This window comes from Perca flavescens, chromosome 7 (genome assembly GCF_004354835.1).
Source record: "Perca flavescens isolate YP-PL-M2 chromosome 7, PFLA_1.0, whole genome shotgun sequence".
Taxonomy (NCBI): Eukaryota; Metazoa; Chordata; class Actinopteri; order Perciformes; family Percidae; genus Perca; species Perca flavescens.
The window spans coordinates 3,170,135-3,195,612 of record NC_041337.1 but is presented as its reverse complement, the minus strand read 5'-3'; the positions used below and the strand labels follow the sequence as shown (position 1 = coordinate 3,195,612).

Here is a 25,478-nt window from a genome sequence, read left to right as displayed (position 1 = left end):
GGAGAAAAATACGCTTATATGATTGAAGTTCCGTTATTTGGCGAATGCAGATTCCGTGGAGCGGCTGAAGTGGTCATGGGAGTTGTGGACTTGGAAAAAGCTTATGATCATGTCCGCTAGGGTATCTGGTAAGGGAGTGGGTATGGCGGGAGAACGAGAACGGGGTACCCAATGATGTGGCGTGTTGAATGTGGTGCAGTTTGGACAGGCGACGGGTTCCATGTTGATAAACTGTGAATAACAGCGGGGGGCGGGGCTTCAGGGCGCTGCGGACTGACTTCAGCTCGTCTTCACCATGCTGTCTTCTGCGGTTTTAACTTTGTTGCGTGGGAGCAGGCGGTCAAAAAATAAGAATAAACTGATGGAGTCAACAAATGAAGTTGACAAGAAGATAAGAGCAGGTCATGAACCACTCGCTCGCTCTATAATCTATCAGAAGAACTCCGTTAACAAAAACAGAGAAACATCTAGAAGGAAAATAACAATGCAGCTCATATTAGTGACCAGATGTACTGAATCAAGATTTGATTCACTATATTTTATGTATCTGTTCCAGCTTTCCTGTAATTCAGCAAATACATACATCCAGGTATTCACCCCTCTTCACAGCAGACACACCTGATCCTCTTCCTGATGTTAGCAGCTTCTACCATCAACTTTTCAAAGAACTTCATCTCACTGAATATTTATGTATCATTTTGTGGGTTTGTGTATTAAAAGCCTCCTGCTGTCTCCCGTGCTGCAGTACCACTCTTCGCCTGAGCTGTTTCACCGAAACGTGACATGAAGCTTTAAAGGGATACGCCACCGTTTGTTATAAATAAATAGGTCTCCCCTAGCTGTAGATAGGTGGGCCAATGCATTTTTTGTGCATGCATTGTTTTAGTCCGGTGCAACACCGGCAGCGCTGCCGCTAGTTAGCTTAGCGTAGTGAATGGAATCCTATGTTGTGAGTAAAAGTGAGCCAACAAAAGACAAAAAAACAACCATAATTACTTGCACTGAGACAAAAAATGCGTTGGCCCACCTATCTACAGCCAGGGTAGACCGTAATAAGAACTATTTCAACAAACGGTGGCATATTCCTTTAAAGAGAAAGCAGACAGAAGCCTGGGCCAAGTTCAGCCCCAACAAAACGTTTAATGAACACCCTGTTGTGTGCGCTCTGCCTTTTTATTACCACGAGTTTACATACGTCTCTGCTGATTGGGTATCACCTGTGACACACCCACCAAACAACCCAGAAACTGTACCAAAGTGGCGCCAACCGTTTTGAGATTGAACGTGCCCCTGAGTACTGAGTATAGGACTGTAGGGGCGGTCCGTTACACTTTTACTGTATCTACATCACTGACAATTTACTGATCAATAGAATGTATTTTAAAAGAGAAATATTACACTTCATAACGTTTTGTATTCATAACCCTATTGTATTACTGTTCCATTTAGCTACAACATGTAAGTTATTCCTAAATTCTTTAATTAGGAGCACGTTACCGTCAAGTCCTCTTCATATTATAAAACCAACTGAACTATGGGGTCAACTGTAGTCGGGTCCTGGCCCAGGTCCGTAGTGGTGGGTTTCAAAACACAGTGATCGCTGTTTACTGTCCCTGGTTCTGAAGTGTGTGTTGCTGATGGTCACTAAGCTGTGTGTGCGCGCGCTGTCATGATGTGTAGGCCCATGACATGTTGTTGGTTTTGTGTGATAGGAGGGGGTCGCTATGTCATGTGTGTTGCACCCCAGCTGGTTGTCACCATATTCTGCTGAAGTGCACACACACAGCCTGTGTGATGATGTGATTATTTGTAAGGTGGATTTGCATTTCATTTTAGAAATCAGCTGGTTTTTGTTTTGGTGATAATACTCACTCTCTCCGTTTGCTTATTGCATTGTTAAGGCTGGACTAGCTTCTTCATTTTTGTTTCAGAGCATGCCATGAGTTTTCATACATAATGTTTGCAGTACCATAAAAGAGGAAAAAATAAGCTAGGCTGATAGTTTGCTTTTTTTTACTGACAAGGGGGGTCAGGGGGCCAAGGGTTAAGAGTCACGGTTTACTACTGTTCTTTGGTGACAGAGATTAGTGCCAGCAACTGTACTCTGCTGGAAAATGTTTTGTCACTGCCCCAAATAAAGCAGTTCCAGTATCTTGCGTTCACACCATGGTTTATTACAACTTGTGTCATACTTCTGTAAGTCTGGCCATTGGTACGTTCAGTTATGATAACACTGTACTCACAAAAGTAATTACTGAATTCTAGGAATGTGGAGACATCAATAAAAATAGGTCTAATGTGGGAAACAAGAGTTTGGTCCTGAGACAGAAACAGGTCTGGAACAAAGTAAATTTACTCCTGATGTGTCCATTTAAAATTTTTTTATATATATATTTATTTAAATATTTATATAAAAAATACCATTTTAGTGTCAGAATGTTCTGGAAATATGTGGCCTGTGAAAAATGGCTCCAATATTTACTTTGGTGAATATGGGGTGAAAGAATCGCTCATAATCTGTGTTCACTTCCGTTTGAGTTCAGTTTAAGTTTATTCATGCGTCATCATCCTATCATTAAAACACAATTTCAGACCCAATAACATTAAATATACAACACAGCATATAAAGACACTAAAAAACTCAATTCACAATAGACACAACACGGACAAATACCACAAAAATACAGACAATCCGAGTACAAATATAACACTTTATGAATAATCAACAATCCTATGTTATGAGCAATTTTTCCTTCAGCTTTTTCTTGAAGATGGAGACAGAATGCGACAATTTCAAGCTTTCATCAAGCTTGTTCCAAATCTGCGGTCCACTACAAACTACATTCAGGCTCGAGCACTTCAACCTTTGTTTTTTACCAGTGATCAGATGTTTTTTCCTTATGTCATAAGTGTGCTGGGGATGACAGATTGGAACAAGCTCACACAATCTGTAATTTAACCTGTGAATGACCTGAAATATCATGCAGGCATTTTGAAAGACATATTCGGTAAGCCTTAGCAAACAAAGGCCACGAAACAAAGGACGAGTGGGAGTACCGGGCTCAGACCACTTTAATGCCTGTATGATTTTTTTTTCTGTAAGGTCTGTAGTTCTTTTGAAATGGCTGGGAAAAGTGTTACCATATAACATTACAATAGTTTAAATGGGACTTAGACTAAGTTGTATATAATTGTGATGGCCAAATGTAGCTTTGTGAACCATTTTCTCTTTTTGCTGAACCCACTAGATGGTGCTCTCTCTTCAACAAAGGGTTGAAAACACACTGAATTGCCATTCCTTTAACCTTTCTCTTTGAACAGAGAGCGGCATCTAGTGAGCTCAGAAAATAAAGACAATGGTTCACAAAGCTTCATTTGACCATCACTAGAATATAAGGTGAGAAGTGCTGAGTGTGGGAGAAAATGACGTTTAGATAACTTTTTTGTTAACTGATCATATATGGCATTTGAAATTTAAACATTCATCAACACGGACCCCCTAGGAATTTAGTGGTATTTACTCTTTCAATAATTTGTTTGTTTATTTTAAGACAAACATGCTTGTTTTGAGTTTTGTTGGAATGAAACACAATGTAGTTCATCTTGTTGATGTTGAGAGATAGTTTGTTAGATCAAAAACAAATTTCTACATGCCTTATCTCTATTATTTCTTGCAGTGCAATTGGACTCTTATGTGACATAAATAAGTTTGTGTCATTAGCAAATAAAACTTGGTCTGTGTAAGACCATGGAGGAAGTCATTAATATATAATATAAAGAGGAGAGGCCCCAAAATGGAGCCCTGGGGAACTCCAAATTTGATGGGTTGCTTGTGGAAATTTGTTCATTTATTACATATTGCTGTCTGCCAATTAAATAACTTGTGAACCAGCTAAGCGGTAGTCCTCTGATTCCACAATGATGCAATTTATTCAATAAGATGTCAAAATCAATAGTGTCAAATGCCTTGTATTTCCTGAAGCCATACAGGGATGAAGCAATAATATTTACCTTATCAAGGTAGCCATTCAGCCTATTGTACATTACTCTCTCTAATACCTTAGAGATTGTAGGCAAGATTGATACGGGACGATATTGGCTCATATCATGTTTACCCCCAGATTTAAATACTGGTATAATTCTTGCAATGTTTGCCCTTTCCGGCCCAATTCCAGAGAGCAGAGAAAGATTGATACAATAAATAAGTGGCTCCATGATTACAAGTGCAATGGCTTTCAGAATATTTAATATTTTCAGGACATGAAAATTTTATAGACGTCATTGCAGTTGGTTGGCTTTATAAAAAAGGAGTTGACATAGTTATTTGGTAAATAATGGTTAAAAGAGACACCGTGGGGTTGGTTTATTTTGTTAAAGAGATTTTCCCCAATGGAGACAAAGTAATTATTTGCTGATCAATGTCATTAGTGACATTACTACTTAAATGTAAATGTATACCTACGGTATCGGGGATCACGGTATTCTTATGGCTGTTGTTTAGGACTTCATTTAGCACTTTCCAAGATAGAAGATAGAAAATAAAAAAATCCTCCAGTTTGACCTTTTTAGCAATTGTTAGGTTTATCTCAATAAAAAGGGAGTCAGAATGATCATCATCTAGGACAATGTCATCGCAAACACTCATATGATGTCTGGAGTGCACACATAAATAAACACTCCCGCCAGTGCGGCCGGGGCCTGTTTTTGATAATTAGCTTATAGCCATCAAGTTTAAGAATTGAAGAATATCAATAAAGGTCCTATCATTAAGCCAGGTTTCACTGCAACCAATAACATCAAAGCTACAGTAAGTTGGAAAGTAAGGTAACTAAATCATCATGATGTTAACACAAGCTTCTAATGTTTAGGTGCAAAAATTAGTATTTTTTTTCATTGTTTAAGCATTTAAATAGTTCAGGCATGTAATATTTACAATTTATATTGTTATCTGAATCAATACAGTGTTTTACATTCTCTCCATCGTTATTCAAATCAACGAAGGCCATATGAGAAACAAGGGTGAAATTTAAGTGGATTTGAGAGAGTTTGCGGGGATCATATAACAACAACAACATATACACAGAGAACACATACATACATACAAACAAGCAAATGCCTACACAGATAATCTGCTACTATTGTCAGCAGAAACTAGCTCCCTGTTTCATTCACTCTCTACCCACAACATTATGTTGAGAGCTTTACAAGGAAAATAAATGAAAAAAAACAAAACAATCTAGCATTGCTTACTGCACCTTAAGTCTGAAAATACTTTTGTTACATCCCTGGTACATGACTGTGTAACCGTTTAGGGGTGGGGAACAGAAATGGATTACTCTATAAAATGATTAATTATGGCCAGTGGGATCAGAAGTTCTATGTTCGACTACGGAGCACGTCAGTTCTCTCCGGCTGCACTCTCACAGGTCCAGGGCTCCACACTGGATTGTTTAGTTTTAACAACTTTTATTGGAATGTCTTGACGAGGTAGGCATCGTTCGACGTGGGGTTTGCTCTCTGTTCTTCCAACAGCTCAAGGGGAAGTGAACTCTGCTCCGTGCAGGTCAACTGTCCGAGCTTCTTCCTGATTGGCTGACAGCACGTCCCCAACCCACCTCAAAATAAACTTCCTATTTATTTTCTCTCTCGGTTGAATTGCTTTTTAGACAAATATGTTTTTAATCTTTAACATTAATAACATACTTAATGAATTTACTTTTTAATATAAACTTAGCTCTTAATATAGATTTTTAACCTTGGTTACAACTGAGCTCTTTGTGTTCCCGCAGCCCCCCTGAGGAGACCAGTGTTCTGTTTGTGAGGGGCCTCTGCCGCTGGCCTGGCTGTGACGTGGTGTCTGAGGATTTCCCTAGTTTCTTAAAGTAAGTCAACTTCTGAATACTACAGTCACGACATCACATGTCTTTAGAGTGGTGTGGCATTTTGGGGAATGGTTATTTTTTAACAGATTACAGAAGAATCATTTTTAAAGGGGCTGTACTAGATTATTCAGAAAGAAAGTGGGCTGGGATTGCCTCCACACGGCTCTCACAGACCGTTCCCCAACTCGTCAAAATACTAATGCTTTGTCACGGCCCGCGGGCGTCTGATAACGACCTACAGTTAACTCACATGCACTCATATGCACGTGCACTTGGACCAGCTGTCACAGGTTGAGTGATATTTCATTCATTTCTCCAATATATATCTATGTTAATAAATAATGTAAATAATGTTCTAAATGTTGAGTACAGAACCTTTCAGTTGCTATCAAAAATGTAATGTAACAATAACCTAACAAGCATTATTTGCATCTATAAAATAACTATTTCAGCACATTTCCATCTCACCCAGAATCCTGGCAGCACCATGCACTGAGGATACATAGAGACAGGACATTTTAGATGCTGTGTTGTTACTAGGAGGCACTATCCAATGTTTCCCATACATAGGTTCTAATTGGATGCCCCGCCCAGGTAGATTTATACCTGCACAGATAAATAAAATCCAAATTACATGTCTTTTCCAGTCAACAATGCATTTTTATAGTGCACCCAGACCGGCGGCCTGCAGCACTTCCCCCTTGTATAGTCACACGCTGCATGCATATCACAGCGTCAACAGCTCACTTCAGGCTCAGAGCCAGGCTTATGTTAGAAGTAGCATGCTGCTTGTGGCATCCCGTGGGATTCACTGTACTGATAAAACGTAGAAACCCTGCAGCCACACCGCTGTGAATGCGTCCTGAATGTCATTTATCAGAGTCTGGTTGTTCACTCTCTCCACTGCAGTGTGTTCCGCTTGAGGTGATCTGTATTTGGAGTTACGTGGAGCTAACCGCTAACCGGAGCTAATCGTTGCTAACCGTGCCTTCAGTTCTCGTTCTCTCCGTGCCCGTACCCATTAACTGTATGTGTTATTTATGCACTTGAGCCCCTATAAAACCTAGCATTTTATTAAGTTTGCTGTAAAAGTTTCAAACTACAATCCAGAGTTCTTTGAATGACAGAAATCTGCTCAGATGAGATCTTGTGTGCAACACGGACATGCGTAGTACGTGTTAGAGGGTGTCTTGTTTAACGTTATTAGGATTCTCAAAACACGGATTAAAACACTTGTAACAATGAACAATCGTCTATAACAAACAAAATGAACAGAATTAACTTTTGATAGCCTTATGTGTAATATGATTCAACAGGAGTTAGGAGGAGACCCGATGTGTACAGTGTTGAGATTTATAATAACGTAACTTTCTGTACGAATCATAGTATGGTTGTAAGGGGGTGGTGATGGCGCAGTGGATATGACAATATGCCTTTGGTGTGGGAGATCTGGGTTCAATTCCCACTGTGATACATCAACCAATGCGTCCCTGAGCAAGACACTTAACCCCTAGTTGTTCCAGAGGTGTGTGACCTCTGACATATATAGCAATTGTAAGTCGCTTTGGATAAAAGCGTCAGCTAAATGACATGTAATGTAAGGTTTTCAGAACCATAAAATGTATTTGACAAACCAACCAGATTTAATTGACAAAGCACAGCTACATTTCATCTGTATCATCTTCTAGTCTGGTTTGTTTAATAGGCTATGTAAATACTTTTTCTTTATAAATTATCTTGTTATATAGTCATTGTTTTCACCCAGCCATCACACGCCACCACCACAAGTTAATTATCAACCTGTGGGAAACACTGCTATCTGAGTAAATAATGGAGCTAGGCCAGCACATTCCCCAGCTCCCAGCGTTTGTGCTAAGCCTGGCTTCATTGAAAATGTCTAGAATTATGTAATTGAGTCGATGTGAGGGCCCAGTCACTGCACAAAGGACCTCAGAAGTCCTGGCTCCACAGTGAGGTTGCCAAGTTTGAGCTCTGTCAAACTCTACGATGAATAAGACCAAAGTGATTCTTGCAGTATAGACATCAAATATACCCACAAAAAAAAAAAAAAAAAAAAATATATATATATATATACAGTACAAGCCAAAAGTTTGGACACACCTTCTCATTCAATGCATTTCCTTTATTTTCATGACTATTTACATTGTAGATTCTCACTACAGGCATCAAACTATGAATGAACACATTATGAATTATGTACTTAACAAAAAAGTGTGAAATAACTGAAAATATGTCTTATATTTTAGATTCCTCAAAGTAGTCACCCTTTGCTCTTATTACTGCTTTGCACACTCTTGGCATTCTCTTGATGAGCTTCAAGAGGTAGTCACCTGAAATGGTTTTCCAACAGTCTTGAAGGAGTTCCCAGAAATGCTTAGCACTTGTTGGCCCTTTTGCCTTCACTCTGCGGTCCAGCTCACCCCAAACCATCATGATTGGGTTCAGTTTCGGTGACTGTGGAGGCCAGGTCATCTGGCGCAGCACTCCATCACTCTCCTTCTTGGTCAAATAGCCCTTACACAGCCTGGAGGTGTGTTTGGGGTCATTGTCCTGTTGAAAAATAAATGATGGTCCAACTAAACGCAAACCAGATGGGATGGCATGTCGCTGCAGGATGCTGTGGTAGCCATGCTGGTTCAGTATGCCTTCAATTTTGAATAAATCCCCAACAGTGTCACCAGCAAAGCACCCCCGCACCATCACACCTCCTCCTCCATGCTTCACTGTGGGAACCAGGCATGTAGAATCCATCCGTTCACCTTTTCTGCGTCGCACTAAGACACGGCGGTTGGAACCAAAGATCTCAAATTTGGACTCATCAGACCAAAGCACAGATTTCCACTGGTCTAATGTCCATTCCTTGTGTTCCTTGGCCCAAACAAATCTCTTCTGCTTGTTGTCTCTCCTTAGCAGTGGTTTCCTAGCAGCTATTTGACCATGAAGGCCTGATTCGTCTCCTCTTAACAGTTGTTCTAGAGATGTGTCTGCTGCTAGAACTCTGTGTGGCATTCATCTGGTCTCTAATCTGAGCTGCTGTTAACTTGCTATTTCTGAGGCTGGTGACTCGGATGAACTTATCCTCAGCAGCAGAGGAGACTCTTGGTCTTCCTTTCCTGGGGCAGTCCTCATGTGAGCCAGTTTCGTTGTAGCGCTTGATGGTTTTTGCGACTGCACTTGGGGACACATTCAAACTTTTCGCAATTTTCCGGACTGACTGACCTTCATTTGTTAAAGTAATGATGGCCATAATATGAATTCTAACAGTTGTCCAATAGGACTGTCGGCTGTGTATCAACCTGACTTCTGCACAACACAACTGATGGTCCCAAAAAATTCCACTAATTAACCCTGACAAGGCACACCTGTGAAGTGAAAACCATTTCAGGTGACTACCTCATGAAGCTCATTGAGAGAACACCAAGGGTTTGCAGCGCTATCAAAAAAGCAAAGGGTGGCTACTTTGAGGAATCTAAAATATAAGACATGTTTTCAGTTATTTCACACTTTTTTGTTAAGTACATAATTCCATATGTGTTCATTCATAGTTTTGATGCCTTCAGTGAGAATCTACAATGTAAATAGTCATGAAAATAAAGAAAACGCATTGAATGAGAAGGTGTGTCCAAACTTTTGGCCTGTACTGTATATATAGAAATGAACTGTGAAGAAAAACAAATTCCAACACCTTTCAATCATTGTAGAAATTTTATAAATGACAGAAATATATGTGTTGCGTGTTTGTTATTGTTAATAATACATCTAACTATAAATCGCGGAATCTCTGTGCGTGCGTGTTTGTGTGTGAGTCTCCCGCATGCGCAGTACAGCAGCATTATGTGTTTGGTGATTTTGTCAAATTATGTCACGGTTATGAAATCATGATTTCAGCAGTGTAGAAGTGCTGCCCTTTGTGGTGAGTTATTTTCCTCAAGGTGGTAATTGTGTTTACAGTGTATGATTTATCTGTGCTTCCAAAACATAGATACATTGAACAGTACATAACTCACATATGTCAATAAATCCAGTTCTATAACTACAGACATAAATGCAGATAAAAAAGAAGGGCCTTTATTGCAGAGGGGACTAAACCTTTCCACCACCAAGTGTGTTGTATCTGCAACCCAATGGGAGTATAGAGGAAAAGGTTAAGACTTTAGAATTTAAGTTAACATCAGGTTATGTTTAGGCATGGTAGAGATGACTACATTTGGCTGGGCTATGGTTGGCTTCTGGTAGGGTAAGTAGACACATATCTATAGGGGAAAGGACTTGAACAGAACATCAAACATGTCTCTACTGGACACAAAGAGATCAGGGCTTCACATCTGATTTAGGGTTTCATGGCAAACAAGTGTATTTAATAAAAACACCGGCCCATTAACCATCTTTTTGGTGTTCTAGGCATCTCCATTCTGAACACAGTCTTGGTGACAGAAGTATTGCTCAGTGGAAGGTCCAGCAAGACATTGTGCAGTGTATGGAGAGTCAGGTAAGAACTAAAGAAACCTACAAGGTCTACAACTACATCATGAATACTCTTTTGAAACAAAGTGTCAAAAACATGAAGTAGGCTAGCTTCCCCCAGACTACATCATGGCTTTTAACACCCATTACTGTGTAAAAATATGAAAAGGTAAAGATGAGAACAAATAAAGCAGTGTTCAGGCTGACTTGTACTTATACCTACAAAAAGTAATGCACTATTTAATTTGAGTACAACTCACGTAATGGTGAGCCAGGACATGCCTCTAAGCAGGAAGTCAGGTGCCGTGGTATGTATATATAATATATATAAAGAGTGCCAGAGTACGTAGGGAGCAGGTTGTGGTGGGTGGATGGCTCAAACAAACAGGAGACTGCTGTTAGTGTCCCATGTAGGGTTGGGTACCGAACTCAGTACTTTTTTGGGTACCAAACGAATTACGTCGGTACTACCGAGGACCGATTCACTTTAAATCAAACGGTACCAAATTTCAGTACCTGAGAGCGCGTAAGTGCAAGCTTATCTGTCCTCTCTACATATCGAGAGAGAGCGGAGCTCTGTCTCTCACACATACACACACACACACACACACACACACACACACACACACACACACACACACACACACACACACGTAGAGGTGCGGCCGGAGTAAACTCGAGCAAACTACGTCGGCTTTTGCAGTTTTGTTAAAGTCTCAGTGAGTCACGGCAATGCCGATAAAGTGGTTTCAAGTGTGGTTAGAGTTTTTCAAAACATAACAGACAGCATTTGCTGTGATATGATAGTAATGACGAGGCGAAAGCAGTCGCGGTGCTGTTGACGTTACACTTCCTCTGAGACAAGTGGTTTCTATGCCCAGCCCTAGTCCCGTGTGAAAGCAACAGGCAGTGTGACAGAGTGTTACACAGTTATTTTAACGTACTTTTGTAATGTAACTTATGTACCAGTTTTAATTTTGTTAAATAAAAACTATGAAGAAAAATGTTTGTCAACGACCTATTTTTCTATGACTAATCCAAGAAGATGACGAGACAGCACCGACGTCATTAAACGCTATCTGTGATGATATCAACATGCAAAATCGCTGAGGAAAAAAAGACACGACTAAAATGTAGTTTTGAAAAATGAAAACTCTCTTGCTGCAGCGCTCTCTCTGTGTCTCTGTCCTCACTCCTGACAATTGTGTTGCTATAATGCATAAAGTAGATACAGATGGCATGTCGGGTTCGGGTGGTTGATTAACGTATTTTGTTGCATGTTAAGCGGTGCAGATTGGCTCTCATAACGGGCTGGGTGCGTGCCACTAATGAGCACAGTCAGAACGACTACAAGTAACTGCAGAGCTGCATTTTAAAAGGGGCTGTACTCGATATTCAGAAAGAAAGTGGGCTGGGATTGCCTCCACACGGTTCTCACAGACTGTTCCCCAACTCGTCAAAATACAAATGCCTCGTCACGGCCCGCGGCGTCTGATACCGACGCACAAGGCACTCACATGCACACGGAGCCGGACCGGCTAACAAAACAAAGAACAGAGAAGCTCAGATTCCAACACAAACCTTTATCCACTATATCGTTACAAAGTTGTTTGCTGCTTTAACCTTAAATCATGTAATCATCAAACAGTTTTTGATTTAGAATTGACACCCCAACCCGACGTCTATGTTTGTATGACGCATTCATACGGGACAAGTGGAGTCTGTACTTTACTCAAATTTACTGACAATATCCCCCACATATGATGTCATGGCTCTGTCAAAACTCACATCACTCACAATTCAAAAGTCACAAAGATAAAGCACCAACAATTGTGCATAACTTTTTGTAAGATATCATTTAAACTGTTGCATGGGGATACGTTGGATTAGTACAGTGCTAAGAATGATGGGAAAAGAGAGTTGTTGCTGCAGTATCTTAAACCTCTGGGCAGTGTTTTGGCATCTGGTAAGCATTTTAATTTAATTTAATTTAATTCCTGAACACATGCTAAAAAGTGAATACAAAGAGAGAAATGGCAAGCAATAGTTGTTTGTATGGTTCATATAGTTTAAAATTGCAGTATGACAACTGTCTTCTGACACATGCAGTCTGCTTTTCCACGTTGAGTTTGCCTGTAACAATGGCCACAAAAAATAGAATGTTTGGCACATTTTTCATGGGCGCAACCCACATACTCATTCCACAAATGCATGTTCCTTACAAATGCTGCACCATTTGAAAGGGAACCAAACAGGCTTTCCAACGGTATAATATTTATTGCCAAATAACCATTGTTACCACAGAGAAAACATCTACCAAACACAAATTTCCTTACTTTTTGTGCTAAGTTTATAATGCATTGTTAATCTGAGGCTAGAACAACAGACACTACTGCTGACTTTCACTAATAACTATCAAAGTCTGCAGGTCTCGCGTCTTGAAATCACTTATGTAAGCAAAGTTCGATGTGAATTTAACTATGGGCGTTGTCTTTTTTCAGCTCATCCTGGAAAAACAGAAACTCCTTGCGATGCAACTTCATCTGCACCTCTCTGAACACAAATACACTGATCTGGTATGTTGGTTCTAATGGCTCTTAGCTTTCACTGTTTCTTTCTCCTTTATTCAATTCAATTCAGTTTATTTAAGAAGGGGACAGTGCAAATTAATAAAACACATGATTTTGCATGGGTTAAAAATGCCAGAATTAGCCAAAAGGATTATTTTTCATCGTTAGTCCCCTGGCCTTGATGTTAAAAAAGAAGAAAAATATGCTTGAGTAAAATATTTGCTTTGTGTAGCTTAAATTATGTGATAAGGATTTGAATATTTAGCCAAAATTCTTTAATGTTCATGTTGTTTAATGTTCTGTTCATGTCCACCATGTCTGCTGAAGGCAACGTCCGAGTGGCCGTACAGCCTTCCTGTGTTCCTGACCCAGCCCCAGCCTCAGGTAACAGATGGAGACCGAGTGCAACAATCTTACATTAAACACCTGCAGGAGTTGTCCCAGCATGGCTACAGAGCTGCCGGCTCCGCCCACCTTCTGCCAGGTAACCGTCTGTGGAAGGTTGATAATGACAAAACAGTAGAGCAAGAAGAAAGTCAATTCCTGCTCTCAAAGACTTTGTATGTCACATTCAGTGACAACAAGTGAACAGATTGATAATTTGTGTAAATGTGTAATGAAATATAAAACACATCCCACAAATACGAAAAATTATTTGCAAATATAAAACGGATCTGCAAATACACAAACAACTTCCACAAATAAAAAAATCAATCTGTAAGTACATTACACAAATTTATTAATAAATGAAAAGCATTTGTGTAAATGTGTGTGTGAATGTTTATATGATGAGCAGGTGGCACCTTGTACGGCAGCCTCAGCCACGGTGTATGAATGTGTGTGAATGGTGAATGAGTCCTGTACTATGTTAAAGCGCTTTGAGTAGTTGTTAACTTCCCATTGTGTCCGTACATGCTCTCAGAATGTGTGGCTAAATGATCACGTGTGTTTGATGTTGTACAGATTTGGTCCCCAGTATCGAATGTTACAAATACAACAACATCAGGCCTCCGTACACCTACGCCTACTTGATCCGATGGGTGAGTTTCTAATAGAAGATGTTCTAGTGTTTGTGCAGCTGGTCTTTTTATGATTGATGTGCTTTGACAGTTATTGATTTCACCAGAGAGTACACTTCACATTCTTTAGAAGTGTTCTACCGTAAAATGTAAAGTTAGTTAGTGTGTGTGTATGTGTGTGTTTGTCTGTGTGTGTGTGTGTGGGCTTGTTTAACTAAGCTATATTTGTGGGGTCCAAAAACCGGGGAATACAGTATACTTGTGGGGTCTGCACAGCCTTGTGGGGCCCAAAATGCTGGATCCCACAAGGTTAAAGGGCTGTTTGAGGGTTAAGACTTGGTTTTAGGATTAGGGTTAGAATTAGGTTATGGTTAGGGTGAGGGTAAGGGTTAAGGTTAGGCATTTAGTTGTGATGGTTAAGATTAGGGTAAGGGGCTAGGGAATGCATTATGTCAATGGCGGGTCCCCACAAAGAGTGCAACAAACCTCTGTGTGTGTGTGTGTGTGTGTGTGTGTGTGTGTGTGTGCGTGTGTGTGTGTGTGTGTGTGTGTGTGGGCTTGTTTTACTATATTCGTGGGGTCCAAAAACCGGTGAATACAGTATACTTGTGGGGTCTGCACAGCCTTGTGGGCCCAAACTGCTGGACCCCACTAGGTTAAAGGGCTGTTTGAGGGTTAAGACTTGGTTTTAGGATTAGGGTTAGAATTACGTTATGGTTTTTATTCATTTAGTTGTGATGGTTAAGGTTAGGGTAAGTGGCTTTGGAATGCATTATGTCAATGGCGGTCCCCACAAAGATAGTGAAACAACCAGTGTGTGTGTGTGTGTGTGTGTGTGCTGCAGACTGTTCTAGCGGCGGCTGGATGTCCCTGTGTGTCTCACTGTGTCGGACTGTTTGCAGGCGATCCTGGAGTCTTCAGACAAACAGCGCACTCTGAATGAGATTTACAACTGGTTCACCACCATGTTCTTCTACTTCAGACACAACACTGCCACCTGGAAGGTTGGAACGTTCACTCTGACGCCTGCTGAAAGCTAATTGCTCACACTGATGGAGCCTTACAGCTACTGTCACTCGCTAAATCAGCCATGTACATTACAGTGCAACTGCAGTGGTTTTTCTTGTAAGGCCCCACCCTAGCCATCTCACAAGCCCACTCCACTGCTTCAATTTAACTAGTCTGGACCTATATGTGTTCATCTATTCCGTTTAGGATTGACCCATCTCCCAGAGCAAATAATCTTGGGCTGAAAGGAACATCCGACATAGGTTATCATGTATCCCGGTCCAAAATTCCTGGACCTTATCACAGGACCATAGGCCATCCCCTGATTCTCAGTCATAATTAATACTTTGCTGTTTAAAGGACTAAGCTGGTACTCCTATAAGACATGAACACTGCATTATGGGTAACCCTGGCAGGAAGCAATGGGGTTTATAGGAAATGTGCTCTTAACTTTGCTACACGGTTATAAGCCATAGTTGATCTGCCATGTGCTTTAGTAATGTGTTTCAGGAATATGTTACATCTATTAGAACGCGATTCACGGTTTCTATGACAACACGATGTTCCTGTCCCAACCAGAATGCAGTGCGGCACAACCTCAGCCTACACAAGTGTTTTGTGCGAGTGGAGGGAGGAAAAGGAGCGGTGTGGACAGTGGATGAGAGCGAGTACCAGCGGAGGAAGGGACCAAAGTATCACAGGTACAAACCTCCTCAGAACTAACACACCTGTTCTCCATCCAGGATCCCGTATGGTCACCTGCTGCTGATGGGCTGCTCCTCAGCCACAGCAGGAGGAAGGCACTCCAATGAAAGAACAGGATGAGGTAGGGAAGGCAAGGAAGGGGTGGGAAGGAGAAGAGGAAAAACAGGAAAGGAGGGAATGGATGAGAAAATGAGGAAGTACGGAAGGAAATGTGGAGGTACAGAAGACATTGGAAATTAAATTCCATTTCAGATTCAGCAGATTCCCATTCAGAATCAAATGTCTACCCATAGCTGATAGAGATAAAAGAGTGTCTCTGTGTGTGTGTGTGGTGTGTGTGGTGTGTGTGTGTGTGTGTGTTTCTGTGTTTGTGTGTCGTGTGTGTGTGTGTTTCCAGGGACTGTCCTGTGAAGTGGCTCACGTCCTACTCCCCTTACTGTCAAGAGGATGCCTGACTGCCAGCAGATGGCAGCACTGAGCTGGAGAGGCACATCCATGTGTAGTGCTATACAGAACAGCATGAAGAAGTGAAGAATCTATTGAAATGCCTATTTGTATTTTGTATTCTTTTCAAATGCCTTGTGAAACATGGCTGTATCATTTGTTATATCAAGATGTTACATACCTGAGAGCTACGGTGGCCCTGAGAGCTCAACACACTGCAAATAAGAAACCATGTGGAAATAGACACTGTTAGACTTTTTATTGTATATACGCGGTAACTACCCCATTACACAGTCCTTCCAGAGTTTTTTTGAGATTGTTAAGGGCAAAAATCCTTAATTATGCGGCACGTTTTCTTAAAAAATGCGATGGAATATGCAGGATATTTATGCAATTTTAATGCAATGAAATTGCGGTAACTTGCAAAAATTGCGGGAACTTGCAAAAACTGCAGTTTGATGAAAAAGAGAGAAAAGAAATTATTACACCAAGACCCTGCTTTTCGATGATGTTCACGTGGTGTAATTACGTCACTTCATAACAATACCGTGGCAACAGGGGAAAATGGCTACTCTTGTGTAAAGTAAACCCAACATTTTTTCAACTTTCTGCTAAGATATATGTGACTTTTTTTGCAACGAAAATGCGGGGATTATGAAATCATGCTATGAAATCAAGCTCTTCATATTTTGCGCGGAAATCGGGCAAAAGTGCGGCGTATTTGAAAAAATGTGGCCCCCGCATAAATATGCGGACTTTGGCTTATTATGCATTGAATTATGTGATCGCATAATCACGTTTTTCTGGAGGGACTGATTACAGTGCCATAACTGTACATGTTTTTTTTACGGTATGATGCCCTTACAGTAATTGTACTGTAATTACAATTTGCTAAATTATACTGTAATTGTCTTGCTGTATTAGTTTTCCTGTAATTGTCCACAGTATATTACACTATTTAGCATTGGCAGTACAAACTATTTTGATTATTTTACATAAATGCTATTAAATGTAATAAATTCTAAATAATAATAAATAATAAAAGTCCATGTACAAAAGTAATACATTTTTATTTTCGTATTATACAGGTACAAATACCAGGACCAAGATATTTTTAAGTCTGAAAGTGCAAAAAAAACAAACGGGTTTAAGTATGCACCAAACACTGAGCAGTCTTCAGAGGCGAATATATGTCTGAACAATGCAGTTACCATTTGAATTGACTCAAAGAAAACAAAATGTGATTTTTTTTTTTAAACCCCAGATGCAGATCCACATCTACTGGGAGGTGGACAGAGAGGCCAGGGTGGAGCCTCCAATCCAGACAAGAGTATTTATGCTCTGGTGGGGTGGTCCGTACTGGACTGTATGAGAAGCAGGGAAATGGTCATGAGTTTATCTCATCTAAACTGTTAACAGACTTACAACTTGTGCAAAAACATAGAATATGACAGTATAAAAATAACACATCAGTCACCCGTAGTAGTAGTTTTACAGGGTTTTTCCTCCCCAAATAATTCAAAGGTCTTTTTACTTTCTTTTGCTGTCTGTCGGTCTCAGCACGGTTAAAAAAAAAAGTTTTCCCTGTTTGATAAATTTTCTAATTTCAGAATTCATACACATTTTTACTAATACATCTTTCATGAGTTTTCCATGTCTTTGAGGCATATTTTTATGACCACAAATCCTATCAAACATATGTATGAACATAAAAAATAGAAATAAAATAAATTACAAAACTTACAACAGTATATATCTTATAGGTTCACTTTTTTTTTTTAAACCTGGAACCTATTTTCCTATGTTCTTGTGTTTAAGAGACAACAATATTTGACAATCTCTGACAACATTATGGAAAGGATTCCTACAGAGGTCAACAGTTCCTTTTTTTAAACATAAAAACATCCCCAAAATTGCTATTGCTTAACCCACCAGACTCCGTGTAAATAAACAGGAACTTTTGATTGTCTGGTGGGTTTGGTGATGTTGACTTCGGGGCTGTTTCTTGTTTAAACAAAAAGGATCTTACTCTTTGACAAAAAGGTCTCTCTCTGTAGGGATCCTTTCCATAATGTTGTCAGACAATCTGAGACCGTCAGTGGCAAAAACAGAACTTTTAGTGGACGAAAAATGACGACGCACATTTGCCCTATATGATTACATTGGAGCCTGGTTCGTAGCTGCAGGTCACAGTGTTCTCGCTCAATACCGGACCAATTTCAAAGATTGTTGTTCTTATCAGTTACTTAGACAAAAAACATATTAAAACAACACTATGTAACTGTGACCTCTGCTGACACAAGTGGTAAATACAGGATGCCGGTGCATTTAGTTCTGTCGATGTTGGAGCAGGCAGGGTATGTAGCTGCACTGTTCACCGTACTGTGTAATCATTTTTCTGATGTTAACTATATTACATCACACAAGAAAATGCTTACCTTGATGTCTTCCACTCAAATTCGGTGAGCCGTTGCAGGAAGGTGGTGACTTGGGAGCTGATGCTTGTCAACTTTCTTTGGACAACTCCTCCCATCTTGCGGTTTGTACCACCTTAGGCCGTGCACTTGGTGCACTCATCTGGGTTGATCCTAAGAATCCTATAAGAATCTTAAAAGAAAAACTGGTTTAAAATGTTCATAATAATCAACAGCAGTCATCTTTAAATACAGCTCTTTATCCCCCTTGAAATATATATATGAAATGCCAGTGAGCAGGTTAGGTTCAGAAAGTCACAGTGAAAACACACCGGGCACGTACGTGCAGCGTATAGCCCGCAAAGCATAGATAACGCGCCATATCACGCGCCTGGCCATTCATACCGGACGTGTTTTTTTCCGCGCCGGTCACAAAGACATCCTTCTTCTCTCTGCTCTCTCACTCTCTGATAGAAAGAGACAGGATGAGTGGGGAAAACTGTGGTAATTGTATATGTGTGTGTGTGTGTGTGTGTGTGTGTGTGTGTGTGTGTGTGTGTGTGTGTGTGTGTGTGTGTGTGTGTGTGTGTGTGTGCGCGCGTGTGTGTGTGTGTCACTCTCTCTGTCCGTCCGTCGGTCTCTCCTTCTATGTGCCTGATCGCGTGTCACGTTGCGAGAAGTCAAGAGAGCCCAAATCACCATATATATAAATATTGTGATGTAGAGCATCCTGGGACATCCTGGCACTTCCCTGCACTCTCCCTGTCATCTTTTCTGCTGCAACTATCTTCAACCTGAATAAACAAATGATTTTAAAGACAGGTTATTAGCTATTACTGATGATATAATAGTATATATTTTGCTTTGTGTTAAAGAATTAGCATTGAATAACCTATTTAATATTTTTTCAATGTCATTACACTTTTGATTCATATTAAGGCTGTGCAATGATGAAAATGACTTTCATAATCAACCACCAGGTCTTTGCAAATATGAAAGACAAGGAAAAACTGCACTTTGATGGAAGACAGACAGAAAAGTGCAAGCTAGGATTTTTTGGTTAAACTTTTGGTTAGATTTGGTGAATTATTTAGTCCCCTTCCCTGTTTGTTAGAACGTTTAGAGTGGTACCAATGCATGCCTGATGTTTTCCCATTTAATTCAATACCATAATCTTCATCCTAGCAGCAAAAGTGAGCTCACTAACCTCTCATATACAACTGAGTGAAATCGCATAAACAGAAATTATTAAACACGTTAAGTTTTACAACACTAAATGGCACGATCATTTTCATAATCAAGATGCACACCCACGTTGATAGCTGACTATGCAATTTGCTAAGATAGGGATAAAGGCAGCCTATTATAATGTGTCCTGCTCCCGGCACTTACCAGTACCTCTTGCTGATGTGAAATTAACTCTGCTTTTTGCATTTTGCTGCATCATTCTCGAGAGACTTGGCCCTCTTTTCTTTGAATTTTGCCCATCCACCTTTCTCAGAGGTGTCAATTCCAGGTCCAGAAAGTAAAAGTCCTGCCATGTGTTTATTCCACCAATGAACTCAGCCAGCTGATTTCACTAATTAGTAGTGAAATCAGCTGGCTGAGTTCATTGGTGGAATAAACACATGGCAGGACTTTTACTTTCTGGACCTGGAATTGACACCTCTGACCTTTCTCCTTACGTTTTCTACTAGTCACATTATGATGTAGCCCTACTCTTCTTCCTTTATTTATTTATTTATTTTTTACACATAGCATATAAGTGATCGTATTAGCTGTTGGCTGTTGATATCGCTTTATTAAACTTTTGTGTGCCGACGGCCATCGGTTGGACGGCCATCGGTTGGACGGCAATCGGTTGGACGGCCATCGGTTGGACGGCCATCGGTTGGACGGCCATTCTGGACTTTTCCCAAACGCACAGATTGTCACTCTGTCCCTGGATTGGATAACATAGGCACTGAAATAAAAATAGCTGCACTACGCAGCTCTACGTGCCGCTTACGTGCCCGGTGTGTTTTCACTCTAAGTTACCACAGTAATAGGGCTCTATACACCCAAGTCTTTTTCTCAATTGTTTTCTCTTTGTCAGTAAGTGTATGGAGTGCTCATACAGTCAAAATATTTACCATTATATATTACATGCTTTATGCAGATAATTACTTAACTCTGTACCAACTCCAGTGTAGTGGATGCTGACTCTTGATATTCAAGATTGAATGCATAAAAGAAGCCAAAGAAGACGGCAAAAGCACTGGCGAAGTCATTAAGTTGGTTAGCTTCAAAGAAGATCTTCCCCTCAATGCTGACCATCCAATGGGTGGATGACATCTCACTTCTTCCTAAAAAACAAACAAACATCTTTCTCCTTGTCCAGAATACCAAACATACATTGCTAATAAAACATCCTCCTCTTCTTCAAACAATTTCTCGTACCTAGCATGATCACCCTTGGTGTGGTGGGCAATGTCACCTCCTGCTCAATGGACAGCTTGGTCGAAGGTTGGCTGTGAACCAAAAAAGAAAAGCATCTCACATATTGGAAGTAATTTCTGTTTAAATAAGAAATGTTGAACTGATGGTGAAGCTGTAAGAACTTAAAAAATAAAGTGCTATTACATCCGTCAAGATGAAGATTTGGTCGTCTTGCTCTTGGAAGAACTTCATCAACAGAAGAACGGCAGCAATGGCAATCTGGTGGTTGTTCATCTCTGTGCTTTCCATCTCACGGAGTACAGCCCGGACGTCTTTGTTCCATTTAAGTGTCTGGATACAGAAAAACTTCAAGATCCTTCTGCCCTTGGAAACAAAAGCTTCATGGAGACGCACGTCATCATCGATGTTGGTAAGTGTTTGGAAATGACTGCAGAGACCTCTTTTTGTAAAGAGAAAAGGCCACTGCTCTTCAATTTTGCATAGACTGGGAGGGGGCCAAGTATTTATCATGTGCCTCTGATAAATATATGTTAATCCCATATACTCTTCTACATCCATTTTCTCAACAGCTGTGGGTGCTACTGACTTGAAGATAGTTACCAAGGTCTTTCTCTTGACCTCTAATGATTCTGATGTTTCTCCCTCTGGAAGAATTGTTGGCTGCCATTTAGTACATCCATAACTATCCGCTTCTGTTCTGCCTCTGTTGGTGGTATAGCATCATCACCGCTGCTGTCATCACTGGACCTTTTCCTAGGCTTCAGAAGTCGATGACTGACATTGTCTCTATTTACGTGTTCAACTCTGGTTTTAAGCTGTCTGAGCAGTGAATAATAATCACATCCCAGCTGCTCGCCTTCCCCAGTTTTGTCAGCAAAGGATCCAGGGTACTTGGATACGATTGCTTTCGCAACTTCTGCACAGGCAGCTTTGTTAGGGTTTGGGCAGTGTACTTGAGTTGCCTCAACAACAGCTCTAATGATTGTTCTTCTGTCTTATGGGTGAACCAAGTCACCTCTTTCCATGGCCTCGGGCTGGCATCTTGACCCATGGAACTTCAAAGCTGCTGATCCAGGAGGATTTGTTTCGGTTTGAGGAAGGTGGCTGGCAGTGTGACGGTTGTGAAGGAAGCAGGGACATTTGAGCAGCCTCAAGTGAAAGTCCTTCTGGTAGGAGACGCACAGGCCCTGAAACATTATGTGACTGTCTGAAGGACTTGAAACCACTTGCCCATCTGCTTTAACAAAGATACAATCATTTCACGTACTATGTACAGATGAAATATTCACACATTATTATTGCAGAATAATAGTTATATTAATAAAGAACACAGTGGTTGGGGAAATCATATCCCTGAAAATGATATCTTGTTTTTTCATTCCAACACAAATTCCAACATTATCAATCCACTTAAAAAATGTCTACTACTGTAAATAAGCTAGATAAGAATGGCTCACCATTTTTAAATGCTTGAATGAGTTTTCGGCTCTGTATTGGAGTGAGAAACAGACTAATGTCCTCGGTTCCAACAAACACAAGGTCGCTTCTGCTTCTGACACCAATAACATCTTTCAAGTGTGCAACCAGTGTCCTCAGTGTCTCATGTTGTAGTTCTGGTAAAGTCTTCGTAATTTCATGGTGTATGTCTTCAACATCCATATCTGTTGGTTTAAAAAGAGAATATTGCGTGATGCAGCAAGACAACTTTCAGGCCAGAGGGTAGTAATAGCACAAACGTTCTGCCTGAACACATGAATATTTCATCAGAATTTCCTAGGCAATAAAGTCCAAGATCAGTCAAAAGCACTGACTGAAGCATGTCAACAATAAAGTGCACTTGTGTAAGACTGATGAGAATAACTGAGATTTTTCCAAAAACCAGGCCATGTTCATTGTCGTTCATTACAACAACAAGCCCTCTACTGTACTTTGTCCCTTTGTAGACCACTGCTGATACCTCAGACATTGTTTCTCTTGCAAAGCCAGCTGCCCTTACAGTCTTTTGAATAGGACCACAATAAAGCTTTTCATCAAAAAATGCACATATTCTTCAGTGATTGTCTTCAGGTAAGCAACCTGATTGTGGTGGATTTTGGGAGCACAAGTTAGTTCAACCATCTCCATTAGTTGTAGACACAGGTGCCAAACTTGGCTATCCATTGGACTCTTTATCCTTCTGCCAACTAACAATGGCAAGACACCAATTCTGTGCTGCAGAGCCAGAAAGCCTTATAAGTCCTGACCTCACAAGGTTTGTTGAGACCATCACGTCCTAAGTATTTAAACTGTGTGATTGATCGATTTTAGTTGATTTAGTTTAATCATATGTGAAGTGTTTTTCTTGTTTCTCTAGATGATTAATATACAATGCCAAGTCATAAGAAAGAACTCCTTCAAATAGATCATGGCCCAAACGTGGAGGGAGCCCAGTACAAAAAAAAATAAAAAATGAATTGAAAGGCGAGTCAAACTTGACTCTCTGTGCTATGTCTTGGCCACTGGTGGACAGCTGTTTTACATTCTCCTTGTGATCTTTGACCGTTCTTTTTGGGCCTAACTTTAGTGGTGTCTCCTGAAAATCACGTCTGTTAATCAAGCAGTATCTGCAAAAATGGTTACTGCAACTGAAGTTTTCGGTAAAACCACCAATGCAGTGGGAGCCAAGCTTATCGCCACAAATGGAAATTAAAGACGCTCTTCAAATGCCATAATCTGTATCAATCCCTGCATGTTCCACACCTTTAGGGTCTGTGATAATACTTGAAAACACCTTCTCAAGTCCAAAAATCTTAAAGTAATTTTCTCTGCGCAGTAGGACCAACTGCGTGGGATCTTTTAGGGATCGGTTGTGTGGCTATATTTCACCAAAGACTCATGTACACTGCTAAGATCTTGTGTGTGTTTTTTTCTGAGCCAAGTGGATTTGTAACTTTAAATGCGTCCTGGTAAAGGATGAGGGACAATGAAGGAGTGCTTTTTAAGAGAGAATATAACCTACATCACGTGTACATTTCCTAACTAAACCCAAGTCATTCCTTAGTAGAAAATGTATCTATTAGATAATCTTTCAAGAGTCTTAGTCAAACGTGGTGTCTATGTGTCATCAAGATGTGGAAGGTGAAATTACTTCAATGTAATAAAAGATCCACAAGGAACTTTTCCTAAGTTCTAAAGCACACAACAAAATGGCCTAGGTCTTTATACTTAACTTTGTTCAATATTAACAATATTGCTGTTTAGGAAGAATTTACTTTCTTTATCAATAATCTATCAGTTGAGTTTGTGTGGTCATGAGGAACCACATAAAGTACAAAACCCCAATTAGCCCCAATTTAGTAGCATTCGTATGCCAAACATCCCTTTGCCTATTATCGGAACATAAGAGTGGACGTAAGTTAATCATGACAGTAATATTAGCTCCGTACTCGTACTTATTGTATTCCAACCACCATTTTCTCATTGATATGGAAAGTAGTGAACGCATCACCCGTCTTTTCCTCCAGTCACCCTAGTGTGTTGGTGTATGTAAATGTTGGGAGGAATGGTTACACCTGATTTATCATACTTTTCTCTCATCAAAAATAAAATGCAAAAACCATAAATGCAATAGAAAATCATAATAATCACGCTACAAATGTGGAAAACCCCCCATGTTTTTCTTGAAGGGTACCTGATCCAGTCCTTTCTGTCCATCTGCTCCATGTGTGCGCCAGAGCACTGTGCTCTGAAAGTGTGTGTTTTTATCTCAGAGGAATGTCAACAGTTCCTCAAAAGAATGTGCAGTGAGTGTGTGTGTGTTCAGAGAGAGAGAGGTGGTGTGTCCTCTACAATTGTGAAGTATATTCTGCTGTCACTGTCAGAGAATGTGCTGTGGTTGTCAAAGAAGGGATCAGTATCACTGCTGTCTTCTGAAATGGTTTTAAACAGCAGGCTACAATACCAGTATGTAGCTTCTGGTTTTTCCTCCTTGGAAAAACTTGTCGTTTTTCTCCTCTCTCAATGTGTTGCAAACAGTGAGAAAAACTCCAGTTTTCCCCGATTGATTTCAGAGAAACGCCGTCTGTCAGGCTGATCTCTGAATCGATTTCCCTCGTAGGTGACTCAGCAGAAGATCTGCTCGTCACTTGTTGCAGGTTGTAGAAAAAACCTGTCCTCCTCTTCTCCTCCGGAACCTTTTGTAGTGATGCGTGTATCCAGGTGACTCTCCCTGGAACCTTTCACTGCCCTGTGTCACTGGAACGATCGTGATGGTCTCTTTCACCGTCTATCTGCCAATCCTTCCTCCTGAAGTTGTTATCACCACGAAATCCCCAGACTTGACACCTGGATTCTTACGGCCAAAAGAGCAGAAGAAAATTATCACGCAATAACCTACCCTAACCTATCATTTCCCTTATACTGCCGTGGAAGAAATAGGTGTTTTTGTTTATGGGCCTCTCCCTACGTATGTCTAAATAAAGAAAAAAAATCTTTAGAGCAAAATTCTTTGGAGCAAATCGGAACCAATAAAAC

At 40.4% G+C, this 25,478-nt stretch overlaps 1 protein-coding gene and 1 pseudogene across 3 annotated transcripts in view; one reads left to right on the top strand and one right to left on the bottom strand.

Annotated features, from left to right (window-relative positions):
* The window catches only part of foxp3b (forkhead box P3b), a 31,311-nt gene extending 14,824 nt beyond the window's left edge, over positions 1-16,487 (top strand). For all 3 annotated transcript variants that reach the window (XM_028583340.1, XM_028583337.1, XM_028583338.1), the window contains 8 exons: positions 5,790-5,882; positions 10,305-10,392; positions 12,869-12,943; positions 13,265-13,421; positions 13,901-13,977; positions 14,859-14,960; positions 15,544-15,665; positions 16,067-16,487. In XM_028583340.1, coding sequence (XP_028439141.1) covers positions 5,790-5,882; positions 10,305-10,392; positions 12,869-12,943; positions 13,265-13,421; positions 13,901-13,977; positions 14,859-14,960; positions 15,544-15,665; positions 16,067-16,124 — 772 coding nt within the window. In that variant the 3' untranslated portion in view covers positions 16,125-16,487. The remainder of the gene's footprint in view (positions 1-5,789; positions 5,883-10,304; positions 10,393-12,868; positions 12,944-13,264; positions 13,422-13,900; positions 13,978-14,858; positions 14,961-15,543; positions 15,666-16,066) is intronic.
* Positions 16,488-17,263: 776 nt separating this feature from the next.
* LOC114558174 (uncharacterized) lies at positions 17,264-24,668 on the bottom strand (annotated as a pseudogene).
* Between the last annotated feature and the right edge of the window lie 810 nt (positions 24,669-25,478).